General features: G+C 39.0%; 4 protein-coding genes across 4 annotated transcripts; all 4 read right to left on the reverse strand.

Moving 5' to 3' along the window:
* Window positions 1–2,237: 2,237 nt before the first annotated feature.
* rabl2 (RAB, member of RAS oncogene family-like 2) lies at window positions 2,238–4,822 on the reverse strand (the record flags this gene model as incomplete). Its single annotated transcript, XM_079224257.1, has 8 exons — window positions 2,238–2,842; window positions 3,071–3,154; window positions 3,352–3,449; window positions 3,623–3,734; window positions 4,127–4,206; window positions 4,324–4,403; window positions 4,563–4,592; window positions 4,716–4,822. 8 exons carry the CDS (start codon window positions 4,820–4,822, stop codon window positions 2,762–2,764), a joined length of 672 nt encoding a protein of 223 aa, XP_079080383.1. The 3' UTR covers window positions 2,238–2,761.
* Window positions 4,823–7,106: 2,284 nt separating this feature from the next.
* On the reverse strand, window positions 7,107–8,405 carry cimap1b (ciliary microtubule associated protein 1B; the record flags this gene model as incomplete). The annotated part of the gene is made up of 6 exons (XM_079223850.1): window positions 7,107–7,199; window positions 7,306–7,446; window positions 7,525–7,646; window positions 7,744–7,845; window positions 8,000–8,203; window positions 8,294–8,405. 6 exons carry the CDS (start codon window positions 8,403–8,405, stop codon window positions 7,107–7,109), a joined length of 774 nt encoding a protein of 257 aa, XP_079079976.1.
* A 1,618-nt stretch (window positions 8,406–10,023) lies between these two features.
* Window positions 10,024–13,745, reverse strand: LOC306741614 (protein tyrosine phosphatase domain-containing protein 1; the record flags this gene model as incomplete). The annotated part of the gene is made up of 12 exons (XM_079223925.1): window positions 10,024–10,146; window positions 10,333–10,443; window positions 10,541–10,609; window positions 10,720–10,821; window positions 10,907–11,023; window positions 11,116–11,373; window positions 11,483–11,785; window positions 11,869–12,140; window positions 12,239–12,376; window positions 12,610–12,728; window positions 13,392–13,472; window positions 13,567–13,745. 12 exons carry the CDS (start codon window positions 13,743–13,745, stop codon window positions 10,024–10,026), a joined length of 1,872 nt encoding a protein of 623 aa, XP_079080051.1.
* Window positions 13,746–15,508: 1,763 nt separating this feature from the next.
* LOC306741328 (ADP-ribosylation factor 4) lies at window positions 15,509–20,794 on the reverse strand. The gene is made up of 6 exons (XM_079223605.1): window positions 20,665–20,794; window positions 19,785–19,865; window positions 19,540–19,649; window positions 18,894–18,965; window positions 17,000–17,125; window positions 15,509–16,877 (listed from the first exon to the last, which is right to left on the reverse strand). Exons 1-6 carry the CDS (start codon window positions 20,729–20,731, stop codon window positions 16,791–16,793), a joined length of 543 nt encoding a protein of 180 aa, XP_079079731.1. The 5' UTR covers window positions 20,732–20,794; the 3' UTR covers window positions 15,509–16,790.
* Between the last annotated feature and the right edge of the window lie 361 nt (window positions 20,795–21,155).

Below are 21,155 nucleotides of genomic sequence, written 5' to 3' on the forward strand. Positions count from 1 at the left end.
CTTTGAACTCTGAACTAGGGGAAGATTTGCACAAAACAAGGTGACAAGGTGCTAACTAAAAGCCACCCATCGTCCAAGCGCATGCGTGCATCTGGATTCCCCGAATCTCTGTGTGGTCGTTCCGCCTCACCGTGTGTGTGTGTGTGTGTGTGTGTATTTGTTTGAGAGAAAATGTGGATGCATGTGACCGTGAGAGAGCGTATGGTTGATCGTTAGGGTTTACATCTTTGGCGCTAGTCCACTATAGCCTTACTGACTACCATCAGAGATTCTCGGCAGTGGCTGTGTCACACAAACACGCACACACAAACAGATAAATGCACACATTCATGAATCTTCTATATATTCAAAATCATTGCCCTGCATTCTTGTTTTGTAATGAGTTACGTCTTAAAAGGTGGACTGCTCTGCCCAAAGGGACAGACAGACAGACAGACAGAGCACCACAGGGTATTGAACGAAAAGCATTGTTACATTTTATATTGCAAGACCACCACAACTCACCTTGTAACTGTATAGGAACAGCTTACGTAGTGTCACTGTTTTGTACACCCATTCCCAGATGGCATTTGCGCTCCTTACCCTCCACTCTGTCTGGCAGCACTCCTTTTTCCTTTTTCAGACCTTCAGTTTCTGAGTTTTGGATTATACTATATGAGGTGATCCAATGAGGAACAAACTACACAAAGGAAAAATGTGCCAAAAAATAACTTAACTTTTAACTGTATATTTGTGTTTGCTTTAGGACTATCTTAGTTACAGCATTCTTGAGCTGTTAGACTCAATAATATGGTGCCATCTCCTGGAAATCTTGAGAACTACAGACATTTGTTAGATCCTTCTGTGTTTCTTGCAGAAAAATACAGTCACTGTTATTATTTTGTAAAGAAGCAGGATATTGTTCATTTATAAACATATGTATGTATGTGTGTGTGTACATACATATATATGTATATATAAACACACAAAAAAATAGCCTGTGTATAATCTACCTGTGAGCTTTGCATTAATTAACATTTCTATTTGCATTTTGAGACAAAGTATCACAATTGCTTGATTTTACTGTGATGATGGTTATTTTCCAGCTTGGCTTACTGTTCCCATATAAATACAATCACAAAGCTAAGAAGTGGACTTGTACAGTCTGGACTCACACAGATTGGCCTGGTTAGAAGAAACAAAGCTGTAGTGAATACCTAGTTAGATGGTTGTGTAAGTTTACCACAAATAAAAGGCAAACTGCAACAGCTTTACACAACATTAGGTGAAACAAGTTCAGTGAAGGGTTTTCTTTGTCTTATTTTCTAATCAACAAAGCACAATCTAAATAGTTTAAGGGGAACAGTGTAACCTTTTTAGAAACACACTGGAACCAGTGATCTTATCATCAAAGGGTTTTATTTTTCTTTCATTGTTGGTTTTCTCCTTGTTTGCACTGTGAAGTTTAGACTGGTGGAAGTATCACTGCAACGCCTCAGCCTTGTCTCACAGGTGAACTTCCCCTTCTCAGCATCCAATGACCAGGCAAATCCCAGCGACTTCTGGACGCTTACAGCATTAGAAATCCCCTCCATTTCAATATGTGAAAGCACTGGTCCAAATAAATGTTAACCAGAAGCTACCTAGCATTCCTCATGCAAAGGAGCAAGGGTGATAGTGAAGGTTGAGGCAAGATCTGAGATGTTGCCCAGGATATCTCCACCACAGAGATATATGTTTGTTATATTATGTAATAAATTTATAATTAAAACATGAACTGCATCAAAGTATTGTCCCTGCTAATTCAGTGTCACTGTGTAAAATTATATTCCAGTGTGATTTGTTTCGAGTAAATGCCACATAAAATCAGTCCGATATAATGCAAATGTATGTGTGTGTATATATATATATATATATATATATATATATATTATATATTATATATATATATAAAATTGAATTGTGTGTTAAATTGAGCATCACCTTCTGCCAGAAAACTGGTTTAATGTTCTTCATGGCAACATTCCTGCTAATATGAATGAATACACAGACGCAACCACCTCAAAACCACCATGAAGGACACGGTCGGCTGAAACCGGATGTCTACTCGTGTATGACTGGCAGCTGTATCTTATAATATTATATTATAATAGAGAACTTACTGCTCTTGTAGCTACTGCTGCATCCCAGCAAGTTGGAAAGAGACAAATGATAACAATTTGGTTCCATGGTACATTAATTTTTAATTTAAAGGGTGCTGAAAACAGACTTCACATCATAAAATTAATGCAACAAAAGTAGCCAACAGATGCAGCTCCCGCTGGCATTGTACACAACACCACGAAGAAACATGAGAACAGCAGCACATACAGTTCATAATTACACGTTCTCTTTGATCTGCTGCAGTTACTTTTCAATGCTTCACATTCTTATTACAAATTAAAACACATTCCGCTTTATTGTAGGATTTTCTACAATTATTATAGTTGATATTGTTAGGAGTATGAATGACGCGTCTAAAACAGCAGCTAAATGAACTTGGTAAAGAACACAATCCATATGTATTCCACCAGGTTTATTTCCCTCATTGGCCAGAAGGAGGGCAGTGACTTGAAACCTGACTAAAAAGTCTGCCACCTCCAGTGGTAGCTACAAACCAATGGTATAAAAGTTGACCACCAAAATGACATCAGGACAAACAATGTGCCTGTAGAGCATCAACCCCATAGGAAGGACTTATCCATGAGACGACAAGAGGGCTTGAAGGCTCTGTAAACATCTGTCACACCACCTCGGGACTCTCCGCTTTCAATCCGTCCTCATCTGTTTCTGAATTATCTTCTTTCTTCTCCAGGTCAAAGTTCTACAACATAAGTCCAACAAATTACATCAATACAATCATGTTTTTAAGACACGAGTAAATAAGCATTTTCCACATGACCAAAATGATTAGAAAAAGTAAATTGTATTAGATTTCTTAGGGCATGTTTTATTCTAGCAGTAAACATCGTTTAGGGTTGTAAGAAACTACAAAAGCTTAAAAGATTAGCGTGTCAGTGATCAGACGGTTTATGTATTCAGAGAGATGTACCTCTAATTCTTGCATCACTTCATCCATGAAGTCGCTGGGGTTTTGCTTGTAGTCCACGGCGCTCTTGATCATCTCTCTGAACATCTGTTGTGACAGTTACACTCAGAACTGTCAACATATAGGGGCAGTGCAAGTGGCCTGGGCAATTAATGAGATACTGAAACATAGGGTGAATTGATTTGATACAGTCAACTGTAAAACTAATGAGTTTAAAAATGCGTGAATAAATTAGCTTGTGGATTAATGCCGAACACTGCAGGAAAATAAGCAGAAGTTCAAACCTTAACTACATTAGTCCCATCAGCCGCTGATACAAAGTACAACTGGAGTCCTTGCTTCTTCCCAAAGTTAAAGCTTCTCTGGGTGACCTTCAGATCAACTGCAATTACAACAAAAAAATGTGTGCACATTTAATATTCGTGTAAATCTTGTTGGTCAGACAATTAATCAAAAGGATGGAGCAAATAGACAATGTGTCCTCAAGTAACAGTAGCATTTAATACAATTGAAAAAGACAAACATTGTTATGTGCTGTATCAGAGCCAAGCTCACCATCAATTTTGTTGGCTACCACACAACAGGGTATCTCCGGTCTGTACTCTCGCAGCTCCTTATACCAGCTGGACAGATTCTTATATGTGATTTTCCTTTGAACATCAAAAACCTAAGAGAAAGTAGGAAGGCTTACAAAGGAGTTTAGCTATATTTAGTGACAGTGTGGCCCCTCCCCAGTTCAACTGGTTCATTCGAGCAGTCATCTAACAAGGCCTTGGCGACTTCTCTGCGAGAGAAGTGGAATTTAACAAGAATGCATTGTGATATTTCATGAATTCCTCTCCATAATGCATGAAGGAAATGCAAATCAAACAATAGTTTAGACTTTTTATAGAAACTGTTGTTTAAGTAATCATTCTGAAATAATGTATTCTTTCTTTTTATGAATACTTTTAATAGTCACTTCTTCTACCTCCCCGCAAGGTCCTGACGGGGAGCCAGAAAGGGCCGGCTAGATGATTACTGAAACGCACCTGTCTTGAAAGCAAGAGTGTGTTTTACCATGATGCATGCATGTGCTTTGTGGTAGTATGAGGGATGCATGCTCTGAAATCTCTCCTGACCAGCAGTGTCCCAGAAATCTGTGAATTAAAAACAAAAACCATCCCATACAGATTTCATCTTTACTGGGGATTTCAACTGGGTAAATGTATTTCATGTGGTCACAGAGCAGAACAAAAGCAATACATAATACATACCGACTGCTACGGTCTTGTTCCCCACAGTGGCTGTGTGTTTGTAGAGAGTCAACGCGTAGGTTGACAACTGTTGGGGACGACTGCAGAAAGAGTTAAGGGTCGTAATCTCTCAGGACAAACATGCCATCAGCTCACAGTGGCTGTAATAACCATGGTAGGACGATACTGCGTACATACGTTAGAAAAATGATTGACACAGATAAGTTCCATTTAAAATTTATCAAGCTGCAAATGGATACTATTCGTCCATGAGAAACCTCTCCATCAGCCTACGAGACAGAGAAAGAGAGACAATAAGCAATGACAAGAACCAGGACAGGACAACACATGATCTGCTGGGGAAGGTTACTAATATGACAAACACAAAACAGCTTATAGTAGATGATACTCACTTAGATTTACCAACGGCGCTGTCACCCAGACAGATGATCTTCACCTGTTCGTCTGAATCGTATTTCTTTTGATCCAGTTCAGGGACGCCGCTCACGTCGCAAGCCATTTTAACGTTGCTCTCTTCTTGGACTTTTGTTCGCTTTAAATAGGCAAATTGTGTAAGCCCAGCACTTGCCGAACAGAATTGATCAATAACGTCACCTAGAAATAATGATCTAAGCTTCTACAGGAGAGCTAGCTAGCGTTAGCATCGTGTGGTTCGGTTTCAGATCGATACTTTCATCGGCTTGTCTGTCCTCCTCGCGTCAACAACACTGATGCCAGCTGACAGTGGTACAGAGACGGTGATTTATTAGCTACATGCGTCTTTGTAAAGTCTCTAATAGTCGTTGTACGGCCACCGTTACCTTCGCAGTACACCTCCAATGGCTGCTAATCACCAATCGGCTAACGTCGCAAACTGAAGTATCGTCGATACGATTTTGTGAATAAATGGTTCTTTTCCAAATGTCGGCATCTGTCTTGTGAATATTATGTTTGTGTATCACAAAGAGAGGTTCGTAGATGCGCTACACTCATCAAGGCAATCCAGATATCAAAAGTGTGTATGTTAAGTGGTGCCTACGTCTGTTTTCGTTTCTATGCAACGGGGACGCCTGATGGACCCCTTCGTCCTGGTTTCAGCTGTCCTTCTTTGTGCCTGTCAAGAAAGTGCTCTTCGATTCTCACAAATATGGCGTTAGGTACCTTTAGGTTAGTTGTTTTATTTTTGTTGAATGAAACGCAAATAATAGCATGTCTTTTTTACCAACAAAACTGTTTTCCAAAGAATAACCCTAATAAAAAATGTAAATTGTCAAATGAAGACATACCTTGACTATACTATGACTCGTCATTTTGTATTTCTAATGGCATGCTATACTATTTATTTTTCAATCAATTCATTGTGACATACTATATTATTACATTTTGTATCATAGTTTATTAATCATAAGTGTTTTTCAAGTCTATTTAATGACATACCATATGACTGTATTACTTGTTATAATATTGTAATGGCATACTACTACTTTTTTTACATTATACAGTAATGATGAATTTGTATTTCATTTATCAATGTCATACTAAATTAAAGTATTTTTTTATTGAAGTTATTGTTAATGCCGTGCTAAAGACCTATTTCTTATGACGTACAATTCTATGATGTTTTTTTATTTGGCATACTCAACGATTATTATCTATGCTTTTTATAAGATACTCTAGATTGAGTTCTTCATAATATTTTTTTATGGCACATTATATTATGACCTTTTTTGTGACTTTTTCATGGCATAATATAACTATGACTTGTGCGATTTTTGATATAATATACATATATTTTACATAAAAGTCACGATATGTAAATAGAATACCATTAAAAACATTTTCAAAAAGCATTCGTATGGAAGACCACAATAATTGTTATTTATAAATGAATTGTCTAGTATCAGTATATTATTATAGTCAGTCCGTGATGTGTTGTGATTAAGTCACAGAGGGGTGGTTGTCCCTAGAATTGGAGAAGCATTTTTGTCTTGGTTTATTTATCCCGATTACCATGCCTAAACTAAAATAACTGCACTGGATGTAATAAGGATTTTGTTGACATTAATTTCCAGAATAAAGACTGGAATGTCAAAGCAAAACACGTTTCAGCAAATTAAGTGTGTAGAGTTGGACACTTGATTTGCTTCAAGCACCAAATGTTTAACGGATATATGAAGTAATACAACACTGTAACATCCTTGATACTATAACATTACATTTCTTAATGAAATAGTTTCATAGTTAATTCTACATTGATGTTTTATCCTCCAGCTCATCATCAGCTCGTTTGACAAATGCACGTGTATGTAATTGCATTAATACTGGCTTAATTTCATTTGGGTCAAGCCAATACTCGAGCCTTGCTATTGTGTGCAGACCGGCTCTCTGAAATAGCTTCCTGGGACACCTAAATGGAATGGAGCCATCTTTTTTGTTAATTATACCTGTGCTTTTGCTGCTTTGTCCAATTATAATTTAAACTGCAGTAATGAACAACAGTTACTGACTGAAAATGTTAATTAACCAATCAAAATAATCATCAGTTTTCTAAAACAACAAGAAATAGATACCTTGAAGAAAAAAAAAAAAGGTCTACGAGACTGGTCTAAAATACGTTGCATTAATACAAATTGAAAATACTGATAGTGTGCATAACCCTAATAAAGTGACAAGTACTAATACAATAGGGCCTTAACCATGGCAATAAAATCTGATTTCATTAAGCCTGCGCTGTTTGTTTTTTGTTCTTTATTGTGCTTTTTGTGCTTCATGCTGGGGGAATTTCCAAGACATCATACTTGACATTATTCAGCCTCATCTATGATTAGAGGTGAGAGGAAGTCCGAGTGACGCAGTCCAAAAGAGAAGCTTGGAGCTTTGGCTCTTGTGAAAGTTACCTATAGGCAGAGAATAATATCAGAGAAGGAACAAAATACAAACATATTTGGGGTCTTTTTAATGATCAAAATAATGTCTTATTTGATTATCAATGTAGTTTCTTACCTGCTCAGGATAGTGAGCTCCAGGTCCTGGTTTCTTTGTGGTTTCACCAGGTGGGAAGTTGCGTCCTATCATGCTAACGTGGGGAGGTTTGTATCTGTAAATACAAGGGTCCACAACTTTGTAGGCAGCAGGGCCAGGAGTCTGGGGAGGAAACACAAGTATTGAGAACAAGTAAATCACATGTTGTTGTTTTTTGACAGTTGTTTCACATTCGCATACCTTCTTCAGGTCCTCATGGAAGGTTCCAGTTTTGCTGCGGCCGCAGAATGAGAAGGTGGGAGCTGCAGATACCACCACAGTGTTGTGCCCCAGCATTTGAGGCAGCGAGTAGGAGGCTGGACCTGCAGTATGAGCGACAAGCAAAGTCTATATTGTATGCACCGTGGAACCTGGTAACCCACAGCTCAAACATCGCTGACACCAAATACAACATCTTACCTGGTGTTTGGAAATTGATGACGTCTTTGCTCCTCCCTGACAGAGAGTAAGCAGGAGCAGTGTGGAAGTGCAACCTTTCTGAATGCTCTGGGGAGTATTTTCCTGAAACACCAAAGAAAGTTAATTAAAAACACTGCTGACAGTCAAATGAAAATAGTGTGTGTCGTGATGAAAGCGGCATATTGTGAAAAGGTTGAGATTTGAGCTCAGCAGTACTCCATTTTCATTTTCACTTAAGTTAAGGGTCTCTGCTGACCTGGTCCAGGGGCCTGGAAGATTTGTAGCTCCTTTGGACGGCTGTAGAGTGAAAACGCAGGAGCGCCATCTCGGCCCACTCTGGTGATGTTGGAGGGGATGAGGTAGCTTGGTCCAGGGCTTGTAGTATCATACTTGTGGTCATGGCGTGTCCCAAAGCTGAACATGGGTGCTTTGTATTTTGTGGGGTCATGTTTATAAATACCTTAATGGAGGAAAACAAGACAAATCAGGTCAGTTATAAAAATATAAAATGTTGGTGGTGGAAAAGGCTTAATGGTAATGTATGTCATACCTGTTAGTCCAGGCAGAGCATACTTGGGTCCTGGATTGCCATAGAGGGCAGCTATTGGTCCTCTTGGCTTGTGAGGCCTCCAGGTACCAACCCAACCTTCATCACTTGACATTATCCTGAGAGAAAGATGGATTGTGACCGAAAGCATGTTGAAGAGTTAGATTTTAGTTATGAAGAACAAGTTTTACTCAAGGTGTCTTGACAATTGACATAGATCCTACCCTCTCTTTAGAATTGTTAACAGGTCTGTCTGATACTTGGTCTTAACTTGGTAAATATGTATTTAGATCATGTGCTGCAAATACCATTTATTTCCTATCGTTCACACAGGCAGTTAAATCATGAATCATTCTGGCAATTTCTGAAACTTACACTACACCTAACGTTACACAGCAGGTAAAATAACTGCAGTACTCACTGTCACTAAGTTTAATACATTTTAGGCAAAGTACATGGAATAGAGGCCTACTGTACACAAAACATTTGTGGGTAAATATTAACCAATGCTTCACCAAAACCAGGAACACATTATACACCCCGTAAAAAATGACTTAAATTAAATACATTTATTATTTTACCTTATTTATCCTGATCCTGTGAGTTTCTCTCCGTCAGGTTATCGGTGTTATGGTCCGGTCCCTGGATCTCGGCATGAGCATTGAACCCAAACACAGATTGTTTAGTGCTTGTCAACTTCACTATGGCAACGTTGCCATGGAGACAACTTTCTGACAGTGTCATGTGAATGTCAAAAGCAATTCTCAATATGATTTTTTTTTACTGAAAACACAGCTGCAGATGGTGTAAATTATTTATTAGGCATGAAAGTCTGAACCATGTTACAAAATCGCATTGTATATACTGTTTGGATTTGACCTGTGAGTACGAGGAAACAGTAGCGTACATACAATTTATGAGACATGAAACAGAAAGTTTGATTCTACAGTAAACATTGCATCAGTGTCATTATTAGATTCTAATGTGGGGGCTTTACTTCAAGTAAAGCAAAATACCAGCAAAAAGGATTAGGGTCCCACCCTCTCTTCGGTACACCCACCTGACTTGAAAAAAAATCTTCTTTTCCACTGACTTTGTACCAATTGTTCATCATCAGCAATTAATGCTGGAAAAAGGATAAAACCTCAAGAACTTTATATAACTTATTTTTTAGTTATTGGCATATTTTTGAGTGTGAAGAATGAGCAAAAACACAATGTTAGTGCCAGAGAGAGCTGTTGAGCTCTATTTAGGCTGGAACAGGAGATCGTAGTTATTATTACATGGGTTAAAAGTTATTTTATGTATCTAAATAAAAAATGTAGAGATGGCTGGTGTGGATTACACATCTATTGTGTACTTTGTTGTACATATTTTGTAATAGGGAAGATATAATTGGATGGTATCAGTAAGATTTGGGGACTGAGGCAAATCTGGCCATGGCCTCCAAACAGACTAGTCTGCCTTTTTTCACAGCAGATATTTCAACTGGTCATAGTAGGAAAAGAACACAACATTAACCTTGGCTCTGTTCTCTTCAAGTGTTCCAGAAAGCCATGATAATGTGACAGTGAGCATGCACAATACCAGCGCTCTGAATCTGAAGCTCTAAATGTAAAAAAAAAGAAATGAAGAGCCTACCACACCTTGATTTTTCCCACAATCAGGTGCCAAAGATGCAATTGTTTTAAATTAAACTGCTCTGTTAGTTTTTGTTTTCAGATAAGGACTCTTCAAAGTGTGCCATTGGTGCTGCAGGCCCTCCTGAGGTTTGTGTAGTCATGGAAGGTTTCTCTCAAACTCGCCTTCAGGATCTTCATCAAAGTTGCAAGGCTTCCCATTTCCTCCTGGGGTTGCTGTTGATTTAAAAAAAAAGAGGAAAAAAAGGCTAATTATTGAACTCAACAATACACCCTCATATTAAAGCATTTCTAATGGAACTGCACACACACACACACACACACACACACACACACACACACACACACACACACACACACACACACACACGTCAACATACTTTAATTAAAAACATGTCTTACCCTTGTAAGTGCTCGCACCAGTCGTTGCAGCACTGCATCCTCTCTGTGTGGACACAAGCTGGTCACCGTGCTCACACAGCTCAGTAGACAATAAATGGTGTGTCTCTGTGGCTGTAATCATGTAATATTGAAAATAACTTCTTTAAAAAAAAACTTTGCCAAAGAGGATGAGAGATTTTAGGAAGTCAAATAATGATGCATTAAATACCTTCTTGAGCACACTGAGAGACTTCCTGTTCCTCAGACTGTCGACATCCTCTGCACTCAGAACAGGCTCCTGGATGAAGTTGGAAGAAACGGAGATAGGACTGAAAGAAAGATGCTTACCAGAGCACAGGAAGGGAAAACTACAATTCAACACTTCAAGGTGTATGTTTTGCCACTGACCCTCAACTTGTCCAGCCAGGTCCACAACAGACAACTGAGAACCTGCGGCTCTGACTCGGTGACCAGCAGCGCCCAGCCACAGTCACTGCTGTTCAGTTCCTCCTGGTGAAAAGGTGAGTGACTTTAAAAATCAAAATCAACGTGACATGTTCTGATGTAAAATTAGGTTTGCAGCAATGTGTTTCACCTGCAACAGAGCCGATCTTTGCAGTATGGTTTCTCCTCGAGGACCGTGGTCTGCCATTGCCTTAGCGACAGCACGGGCGACTGCGGTTGGGCCGGGATAATGTGGATTTCTGCTAAACTTTATATGACATAAATACAAAATGTTTTAAAGAATTCATACCAAAGCTTTATTTGTTAGCTACATGTTCTCATATTAAGAATCACAGTTACCTCAGTGGTAGAGCTGTATTTCTGAAGTGTCTTTTTCGCCGGGGACTGAGACCTTTTAGCACAGTTGTTGTTTTTTGTTGTCGTGCTAGATTTTTGGATGTTAAGTGAATGAGATGCCCTTTTGGTGGTCTGGTGGCCTGGTGAAAGTGTGGCAAGCATCGGACTACCGGGTCTCAGATCAGGTCGTATCAAATTCTGTACACACCATTGTCTCTCATTTCCAAGTGCTGGTGTGCAGTATGGACTCATCTCTAGATCCTTCAGGACAACAAGCAAACAAGTGAGAAAAGCCTCAATGACCAGTTAGATTTTACAGAAGACATTCAGCAACTTTATGTAATTGTAGACAAATAATGTGAAATTGGACCTCAATTACTGCGATCTTGCTGAGGTCAGAGTCGCTGTAGCTGCGTTTGTCCAACAGCACCTCTCTCTTCCTCTCCAAGAATCCCATTGGCTCGTCCCAGGAGGAAACCGACCCCGAGCTCCCCCCCGCCCCCTTGTGACCCTCCCTCAGTAAGGGCAAGTGCTGTTTGGACACCAGGGTCTCCCTCACAGTCCTGTTCAGGGTCCTCAGTACTGACCTCTTCTCCAGCTCAGCCTGGATCTCTGGAGGAGCAAGGAGACCCAGGGCTAAGCAGGAGAGATGCACACACAGGAGGTACACCACCTAATGGAAGGACACATATGAGGAGGAGATTAACTGTGTGTTCATGACAAAGGATTAATGTAATATAATTATAAGGTCCAGACCTTGGGTGTATGTCTGAGGGTGCGTGCCTCCTGGCCATGCAGCATTATTGCTTGTCGGTTTAGGTAGTGCTGCAGGGAGAAGGGGACGCCGTGCCGCATGTTGAGGTCTGGGTATTGGGCCAGCTGTGTGCCGAGCAGGCGAGCGAAGTCAAACACCTGGCTGAGCTGCGCCCGGGTCTGGATAGAGCGTGGCCTTTTAATCCTTACGTAGTGGACGGCCTCACTCGGGCTGATGCGCAGGGTGTAAATCAGGTAACAGGCTATCAGGACACCTGAGCAGGAGCACGGGAGCAAACACTCAATATACATGTGCACAAGCTGACGCACACGGTGTTTATACGAACAGTAGATAGAGTACTTTTATTCCTACCTGTCCTGCCCAGGCCTGCATGGCAGTGCACAGCCACCCTTCCTTCCCTCACTGCAAAGGCCAAAACCTTCACCCCATCAATCATACCGACGAGGGAGGACACACCGTAATCTTGCATCCCAAAGTTGTAAAAGTAAACTGCAAACATACCAATATGTGAACACAGGAATGCATTTAGGATCTTAATGGACATTCATAAGGACAACTGTGTTTGTAGGCTATTTCATAATTTGGAAATACAATGCACAGTCTGTCAATCAGAACTTTGTTGCCGCCCTATTGATGCAAGCCACAACTGTCTCTCAAAATATGTGTATAATGTTAACTGTTACAGTACACTCTTGTGTGTATTTACTGTATGACAATCTCACTGTCATTGTCCATGAAGATCTGTGGAGGGTATGTGAAACCACTTCCAGGGTCGAGGGGAGGTCCACAGTGAGCATGCTCTCCAGGGAGCTGCATGTTGATGATCGATCTGATGTTCAACCTGAGAAAAAGAGATAAATTATGAAGACTGGTTGACACTAGTACCGTGTTTCTGTATCAAAAGTAAGATGTATTGTTTTTGTAAGCGACATGGGTGTATGAAAAGGAATAAATTAGTCCAACACTAGTTAGTCTCTCTCTCTCTCTCTCTCTCTCTCTCTCTCTCTCTCTCTCTTCCCTATAACCTCCAGCCGTCTGGACAGCGCCCACTAGTGGCCATATCTGCTATCAGAACATACACCTAATTAACATAACTGCAGATACTAAATGTGATGATAGACAGCAATTCAATATCATACTAAACTTATGCTTGCACAATTATGTTTAAACCTGTGATTACATAATTATGTTTACATCACACAATTTCAATCTAATTTTATAATGTATTACTTATATTTCCACAAGGGCATTTACATTTTTTGTGTAAATAAAAAGCAATGTCAGATGTCTTATCCACATTTTACCCAATACAAGTAACAGAAGTTTAAAAAAACAACATATTTCTCGTCTAGATCCATTTCCCACTGAGCACAAGGGGTTGTACAATGATAATGTTGGCATCTTTTAGGCTCATAATTCCTACTACTCGTGTATCATGCATACCCGCACACTGCACAGGCACACATGAGAACAACACAAGCATTGCAGGAATAAGAGGGATTACCTTTGAAATTGTTCTATGATGTTGTACTTCTCAATTAGATGAGTGGATGGTCGTGCCATGGCAATGATGTCATCTGTCACCCTACAATTGGAAGAAATTCATAGTTAGTAAATTGCCACTTACTGTTTTTGATACGGGACATAACACAACTGCATCTATGAGACTGCAGTCTCACCAGGAGGAGAAAAGGCCTCGAATGGCCTGTTGATTTAATTTCCAAAACTCCGGTCCTTCATAGCGGCAGTCTATTCCTCCGCAGGTCAGCAGACACAGGAGCTTGGGTGGGATGGCCTTCACGAGGTTCTCCCTGGCCTGGGAGTAGGAAGGCTGTGGTACTGGTATCAAGACCGACATCATCCTGCACCGAGGGAAACCCCAAGATCAGCTTGAGCTCTCACACGGTAGATGCCCACCTCATGTTACCTCTTCTTGACACACTGCTTCTGAGCTTTTGATAAAGACACAGCTTGTTAAATGGACATGTTTTTTAGTTGTGTACTGTTCCTTCAGTAGTTTAGCATAGTGTGACAGTCTCAATACTAAAGTTATTAAATAATTTGCCGTAGGACTGGAAAGGATACTAAAATTAGCAACGTATTCAGAGTACAATGATTTCATATTCTATAAAAATACATTTCAATTAACATAATTTGGAACTTACCCTTTTGATTATGTTGGAAAGTGAAGCTTTAAATCCCATTTAATGTATTGCCAGGGTTTAAGAGTGCAGGAAACTGAGGAAAACGGTGCTGAAAACTGCAGGACACACATGTGACCCACCCTGCTGCATACGGATACACACTGTGTTGACCCAGCTCCACTAAGCCTGATTAGCTGTCATAAATACATTAGAAGACATTCACACATTACAGCAAGCCAATTATATAATGCGTATACCTTCACCTATAAACACTGTATGAAGGTTTGAATTACCAGGCACCAGCTAAAGCTTCAAACATGATTTTACTGAGATTGGGATGCAAAGAAAATTTGAATTGTTGGTCTCACTACTGTTAATAGGCACCGATAGGGTTAGCGTTTACTTTGAAATAACAATTTAATGTTTATTTACCGTCCAAACACACCAGCGCTCTGTCTACCTTCACTACTTCACTGCCAACTATCTGAAACGATTTGAACATATTGTGGATGAATGGAATAACAATCCCAAGAGTAGTAGTTGTTGAGAACCTATTTAAAAACCTGACTTCTTAAAATACATGAAACATATTTAAATAGCAGGTCTTCATTTTAAGGACCAAGCATGAGACACAGAAAAGCCTCTCCCATGCATACCATTTTGTTTGTTATTGTAGTGTATTATTCAAACTTGTGGAAATAAACTCTATACTCTTTTTTCATTTTTATCAAAAGTTTCCACTGACTAATATGAAAAAAACATATAAGAACAATTACAAATCATCTGTTATACAGCATTCCTGTTTACCATCCACTTTTACTTTATTTTCTGTGAGAACTGCCACAAAAACCAACAGACTCCCATTTAGTAAACAACCTTTTACTGAATATAACAGTGAAAATACACAGGAACATTTCAATTAACATGCTGAAAGGTTCTCTGCATTTCTCAATCATCCAGTATCAACAAAGTCCATCTGCAGGTACGGTGGATCACCACCTTGGCAATGGAATAGATACTTATGAGGATAGATGTACTGTATGAGTGTATGTATCATGTATTATATATGTGTATATAACCATATAACTAGGAGTTTGAATATGTGTATGGGCAGATCAGTATGTATGTATGTATGTATTATTCATAATCAGAAAATCAATTGAAGCAGTGAAAAGAAATTGTGTATGATTCTATGAGTCCACCTTAATCATTTTCTACAATAATTATATGTACGGTGTACTAATAACACTCATAATTATGAGCACTTAAGCACTAAATAAATGTTACGAACAGCGCGGCATGCAGCGGCTTTCCCGATGGTGATTTTGCCAAACTTGCTTCGTGGAACCCAAAAGCCTGACAGGCGTCATCTTATCCTGAAAATGATCCGGCTAACTCAGTTAGCCAGGTACGAGGAATAGGGCCCAGATAAAATGACAAGTGCCTCAATGAGTGGAGTCCAAAACTCAAATTTGTTTTAACATAGTCTTTATTCAGAGCTTTTTCTGTAAAATATTTTTGGGGAATAATTTTAAGAGTGGCAGCTCCAGCATCTGCAAGCGTAGGTTGGAATGTATACACAACAATAAAGTAATAGGGCAGGTATGCTTTTGTTTACAGTATTTGCCTTCAGACAGTACAACAACTCAAACAACAACAACATGCTACTTTACTGTGTCACACTGGCATTGGCCATGTTTCAACACAGCAAAAGCACTTCCTTCCTCCTTTCAGGGTAAAAAGGATTTTCTGTTAGTGTGTCAGCCGAAATGAAAATTCTAATTAAATCCTGCTTTCATGCATGGTGGTTATACAAATAAAGGTTAGAAGAACGTAAACAGTATGAAACCTGGTCGATAGTGAAGTTAAGTTGCAAAGAAGCAATGTACACCAACACTGGCGTGGTTCTGCTGCACCTCAGCATACATTGCCAAACAAAAGGAAGTGTCTTGTTGTAATATTTTATCTTTCAAAATCAAACACGTCACTTAAGCACCTAACGAGTGAGCATAGCCTCAGAATGAGATATGAAAAGGATTAGTCAGATTTGTGTCAAGAGGGACCAGAAGGCACAATATTCCCTTTGGATCAATTTACTGGGAGGCCATGTGGTTACACACAACTAACTGGAAAACCGATGCAATCCTCATCCATCTCATTCTACGGGCTCCAAGTCTTTCCAGAAATGAATTGGCATGAGACGATAATGAAGAGCAAAGGGTCGGTTCTGTGAGGGAGTCAAATATCCAAGAGGGGTTGTACAGCTGAACAGCCCGAGGGAGCCGACAAGTTGTCCTTCACCACAGCTCTAGAGATATATTATCATATCCCCCAAGTTCAACTCAATGTTGATAAGAAAGTCAAACAATTATACAAGTGGTCAATTACTGCAAATTCTGCCTAGACAGGAGCAGAGCTGTCAAGTGACAAAACAACTTCCATTACTCCATTTATTGTTTCATAAAATGTTGCTAAACGGCCATTTGCTCATGTGAAATTACAAATTAGTGCCATGTAAGAGTTGGGGAACAGAAGGAGAAAAAACGACTGTATCAAGAGATAATATGGTAATTAAATTGAAAAGGAAACAATGTAATATTAAAATTTCCCAAAGATGATTATACATTGTCCACCAGCCTTATCCTTTTTGTGAACATTGGTTCTGGAAGACCAAATGTTTCTGGATTGAATGTCTGTGCCTTCATTCCTGTCCGGTAGCGTTAAGCCTCTTTCTCTCTCTCCGTTAGGCCGATCCTTCTTTAGTTATTGGACAACTCTTTGGATAGCCAGTCCAGTCCCTCATACAGCCCAGTGCCCTGGGTAGCGCATGTTGACTGAATGTGCCACTGTGGGGTAAGAGATGATACAGCGTGCATTAGGTATGAGAAAGATATTAATTAAACTCATTAAACTAATACGCATGAATCTTGCTGCATGTGTGGGGAGCATGTTTAGTCAGATTACTTACAGTTTTGTTGCGGAGGGTCTGTAGGCCAAGTTTGTCTGTGAGCTCGCTGACAGATAAGGCATTGGGAAGGTCCTGTTTGTTTGCAAACACCAGCAAAACAGCATCTTTCAACTCGTCCTCACTCAACTAGAGGGGGAGAAACAGATTTCAACATCAGCTCCAATATGGCAGAAACAGATTAAAGAGTGATTTTATTAATGACATACATTTACAGTGAGATAATATTCTAGGTTTGTCTTTTGAAAAATGCTCCTGATATTAGATTTCATGACAGTATGTACTGTATAGATACAATATTTTATACCAATGTAGTCAGAGTAAATGCTTAAAAAATGCAAATGGTGGATTAAAAGCACAGCCAAAAGACATTGGTTGTGGTTCATATACCTCAGCAATAATGCAAAAAAAGGCAGTTTGAGTGTTTTGCTAGTAAGGGGTCTAATGGCAACCATGATAAGAGCTGGTCGTTTCCTCTTAATGCAAACAAAATGTGCTTCAATGCTTCCTTTCTTATCTTCTTAGGCATTGGGGACTCATTCTTTATAAAAGTAAAAGACATAATAGTGTCCCACAATTTCTTGCAGCAGTAGCATTTAAAACGACGCATGATTTGGCTGCAGATAATATTAAACAATCAACAACAGATCATCATTCATAAAGTCATACTAATTGAGATTCATGTTGATAAAAATGAGTGGACAGGCGGGTGAGCAACCATTCAAAATGTAACAGCCATTTTGTTTCACTTTTGTGACCGCTGCTAGCAGTGTGTACACACTACATTATTTATTTAATTTTTATTTTCACATATTTGATTGACCTCATGACATGTTCCATTGAGATCCAGGAAAAAGTGGTAAGTGTAAGATTTGAATAAAGGAAAACCAGAAAAAGAAAAGGGAAAATTCTGCTTTTTCTTTTAAAATAGCTAGAGGTTTAAGAAGCAGTGTAAACAAACCAGTTGTCTTTACTTTGACATTTTATTTGTAAAAATAAACCACACCTATTGTAATGAACCGGTTATGTAATTAATACTGAGGACGCACAAAGCAATTCTAATATGAGGATTAAGGCTATAGGGCATACTGTTGATGAGCTCAGAAGAAGTTAACATAGTTATCCAATGATTTCAAAATCGACAGGCTAGCCATGCACCACACAAACAGATCCTGCTAATGTCCATTTCTCCCATCAATTCATACTGCAGAACCTTTGTTGTACATCACAACAGTCTCTCTCCCCCCATGTACAGTCTGCCACTTAACGCTTAATCCATCCAATAAAGAGGGAAAAAAGACAAAACAATGAAAACTAAACCAGAATCTCTTATTTTTCATCACCTTCTGTTACTCTAACTCAAACACACGCTGCGGCGTGAAATTCAGTCCGTCAGTTCTGACAATTGTTTGCATAAAGTTTTGGTCTAGTTAGAATGGTTGATTAAACGCATGCTTTTGCATGTTGGGCGGTACGGACTGGCTCTCATGACGGGCCGATGCGTCACTAAAGAGCAAAGTCAAGAGGACTCGGAGGAGCAAAGCTGCATTCTTAAATCATTCAACCCGTGTTTTCCATCAGACATAAATTTACCTACAATGTCAACATAATGAATTTTGCTAGACTAGTTTGACTGAAATACTCAATTAAAACTGATGACAGAGTGATGAAAAGAGTCTGGCATTCATCACAGGACTAAGTGATAATAAATAGCTGAAAACGGGCATTTTAATTCGTAATAACTGAAATTAGACTAAAATAGTGACTTTTCATTGACTAAACTACCAAGGATAGAAATGACTCAAACGTGACTAAAACAAATACAAGTTTTTGTCTAAAGATTAAAACCAAGACTAAATCTAAAATAGCTGCTGGGCTGAACATAATAAAAACTTACCATCTTCGTGAGCTCTTCTGAAGATTCTGCCACTCTTTCTCTGTCATTGCTGTCCACCACAAAGATGAGGCCCTAGATGAAAAAACATCAAAATTGTTAGTTTTTCTTTTTTTAAGTTTAGATGCTGAGGAATTGCCAATTATTGAATATGACTGGTGGGAAAAGAAGAAGTATTTGTAATGAAATTTGAAGATGCAATGATTCCAATCTTTCATAAACAATTATCTGGGTAGGTACAGGAAGAAGTGCAACAATTGTATTCCTTTATTCAATTAAATAGAATATTTTTAAATAAGTAACAAGCTACATGAAAAAGTAAATGCTTGTAGTTTAAAATTCATCTACTTTTTCCAACAGCACAGAGGTAGCCAGAGGAAAAGAAACATTCAAAAGAAAGCTCTCCTTCACAAACATATGCTGCAAAAATACTTGTTGAAATAAAGTTTAAGTGTTAAGTGGAACTTAGTGAAGCTTCAGCATTATACTATGACACGAGTACTGAAGTTAACTGAAACAGCTTTACTTGGTGATCTGGGTAGATGTATTTGAGAGTTGCGTACTCCCATTTTACTATATCAAACATGGGCTTAACTTTGCATTATGAAACCAAAGTTGTGCCACATTACTTGGGCAGAAGCATTCATACCTGTGTGTTCTGGAAGTAATGTCTCCAGAGGGGTCTGATCTTGTCCTGGCCACCCACATCCCACACAGTGAAGCTGATATTTTTATATTCTACCGTCTCCACATTGAAACCTTTACATGGGAAAGAACAGCGACAGATCCTTATAGCATTGTAGACAAAGTTCAATGACTCAAACATGTTCAGGTACACATCGAATGATCAAATGTACCACAAGTGAACTTAAAATAGCGGAGTGTGTCTCTTACCAATGGTTGGGATGGTGGTCACAATTTCACCAAGCTTCAATTTGTACAAGATAGTAGTTTTTCCGGCAGCATCCAGCCCAACTACAGAAGAAACGTGTGATTAAAATCAACATTTTACCAATTAGTATAGCAATTACATATACATTTACTTCATCGAGAACATGGGACTCCCTAAGTCACTACCCGGAAACAGGACTGAAAATGAGCACACAATGACACACGTCACACGTCATAAGGAGTTGGTCAGCGTCAACGTTACCCAATAACACAGTAGAGAACAGAAAACGCCATAACGAGTTATCGTCTAACAAGTTAGGTGTAATCAATACAAGATAGCCTTATATATTTAAAATAGATCAAATAACTAGTGTATCCCAACTAGATTTAACGAACTAACGTGACGCTAGGAAGTGATTAAAGAGACACTTGGCCATTGCGGACAAACCATCTTTTTTTTTAAGCTATTCAAATGTACAAAACATATTATATTCATAATTATTTATGTTTAAGCCGTTTTGGGGTGGAAAAGTTGTCGTTTTCAGACTAAATTGCCAAACTAGTTAGGGTTATCGGTTATAAGCTAACTAGCTAAGCGCTGGCTACACACACACACTATATATATATATATATATATATATATATATATATATATATATATATATATATATATATATATATATATATATATTCCACAACTGTAATGAATCATATGGTTGTTAGTTTTGTATTCATTCTGCCCCAATGTCGTACTTGTTGTACCGCCTGTAGCATAAGGGAGCTTGAAAGCACATCAAGAACTAGCGAGCTAGCGGTAACTACTTCGCTAGCTAACGTTAAAGACACAAGCCGAGCGCCTCACTGACGTTAATAGTTCACTCACCCATCAAAATCCTCATTTGTTTTTTGCCAAAAATCCGATCAAAGATCGACGAGATGGTGAGCCCCATAACTGCTCGATGATGTCTGAATAAATTGTGTCGAAGAAGCACAGATAACGGTGATAGCAACACCGACGTGTGATAGTTTTACACTGATCCGGTTATAGGACACTGCCGAGTGCCACGTCCGGGCCAACGTGGAATCTATGACGTCATCAGTTTGAATCAACTTTATCAACACTTGTCAATGGCTGTGAACATTACGTTTTTGAGTGCTTTGTTTTTTTTGTTTATTTTTAAATACACATTCAAGCTGTCCTCTTAATACAATACACGTTGTAGTCCGTCTTTAAAACAGAGGAAATTACTTGGATGTTTTTTAATGCTAAACAGTTGTTTTCATCACGCTGTAACATGCAAGGCTGTTTAATGACACTAGATGTCTCTGTAACACAGACGTTTATCATAATATAATGCAAGCTGTGCACCCAGT

The sequence above is a fragment of the Taurulus bubalis genome, assembly GCF_910589615.1.
Source record: "Taurulus bubalis genome assembly, chromosome: 9".
Taxonomy (NCBI): Eukaryota; Metazoa; Chordata; class Actinopteri; order Perciformes; family Cottidae; genus Taurulus; species Taurulus bubalis.

Coding starts and splice junctions, on each gene's coding strand:
- LOC306741328 (XM_079223605.1), bottom strand. CDS start 20,731: ATGGGGCTCACCATCTCGTCGATCTTTGATCGGATTTTTGGCAAAAAA. Junction 19,866..20,664: donor ACAAATGAGGATTTTGATGG/GTGAGTGAACTA, acceptor TTTCTTCTGTAG/TTGGGCTGGATGCTGCCGGA. Junction 19,650..19,784: donor GACCACCATCCCAACCATTG/GTAAGAGACACA, acceptor TCCCATGTAAAG/GTTTCAATGTGGAGACGGTA.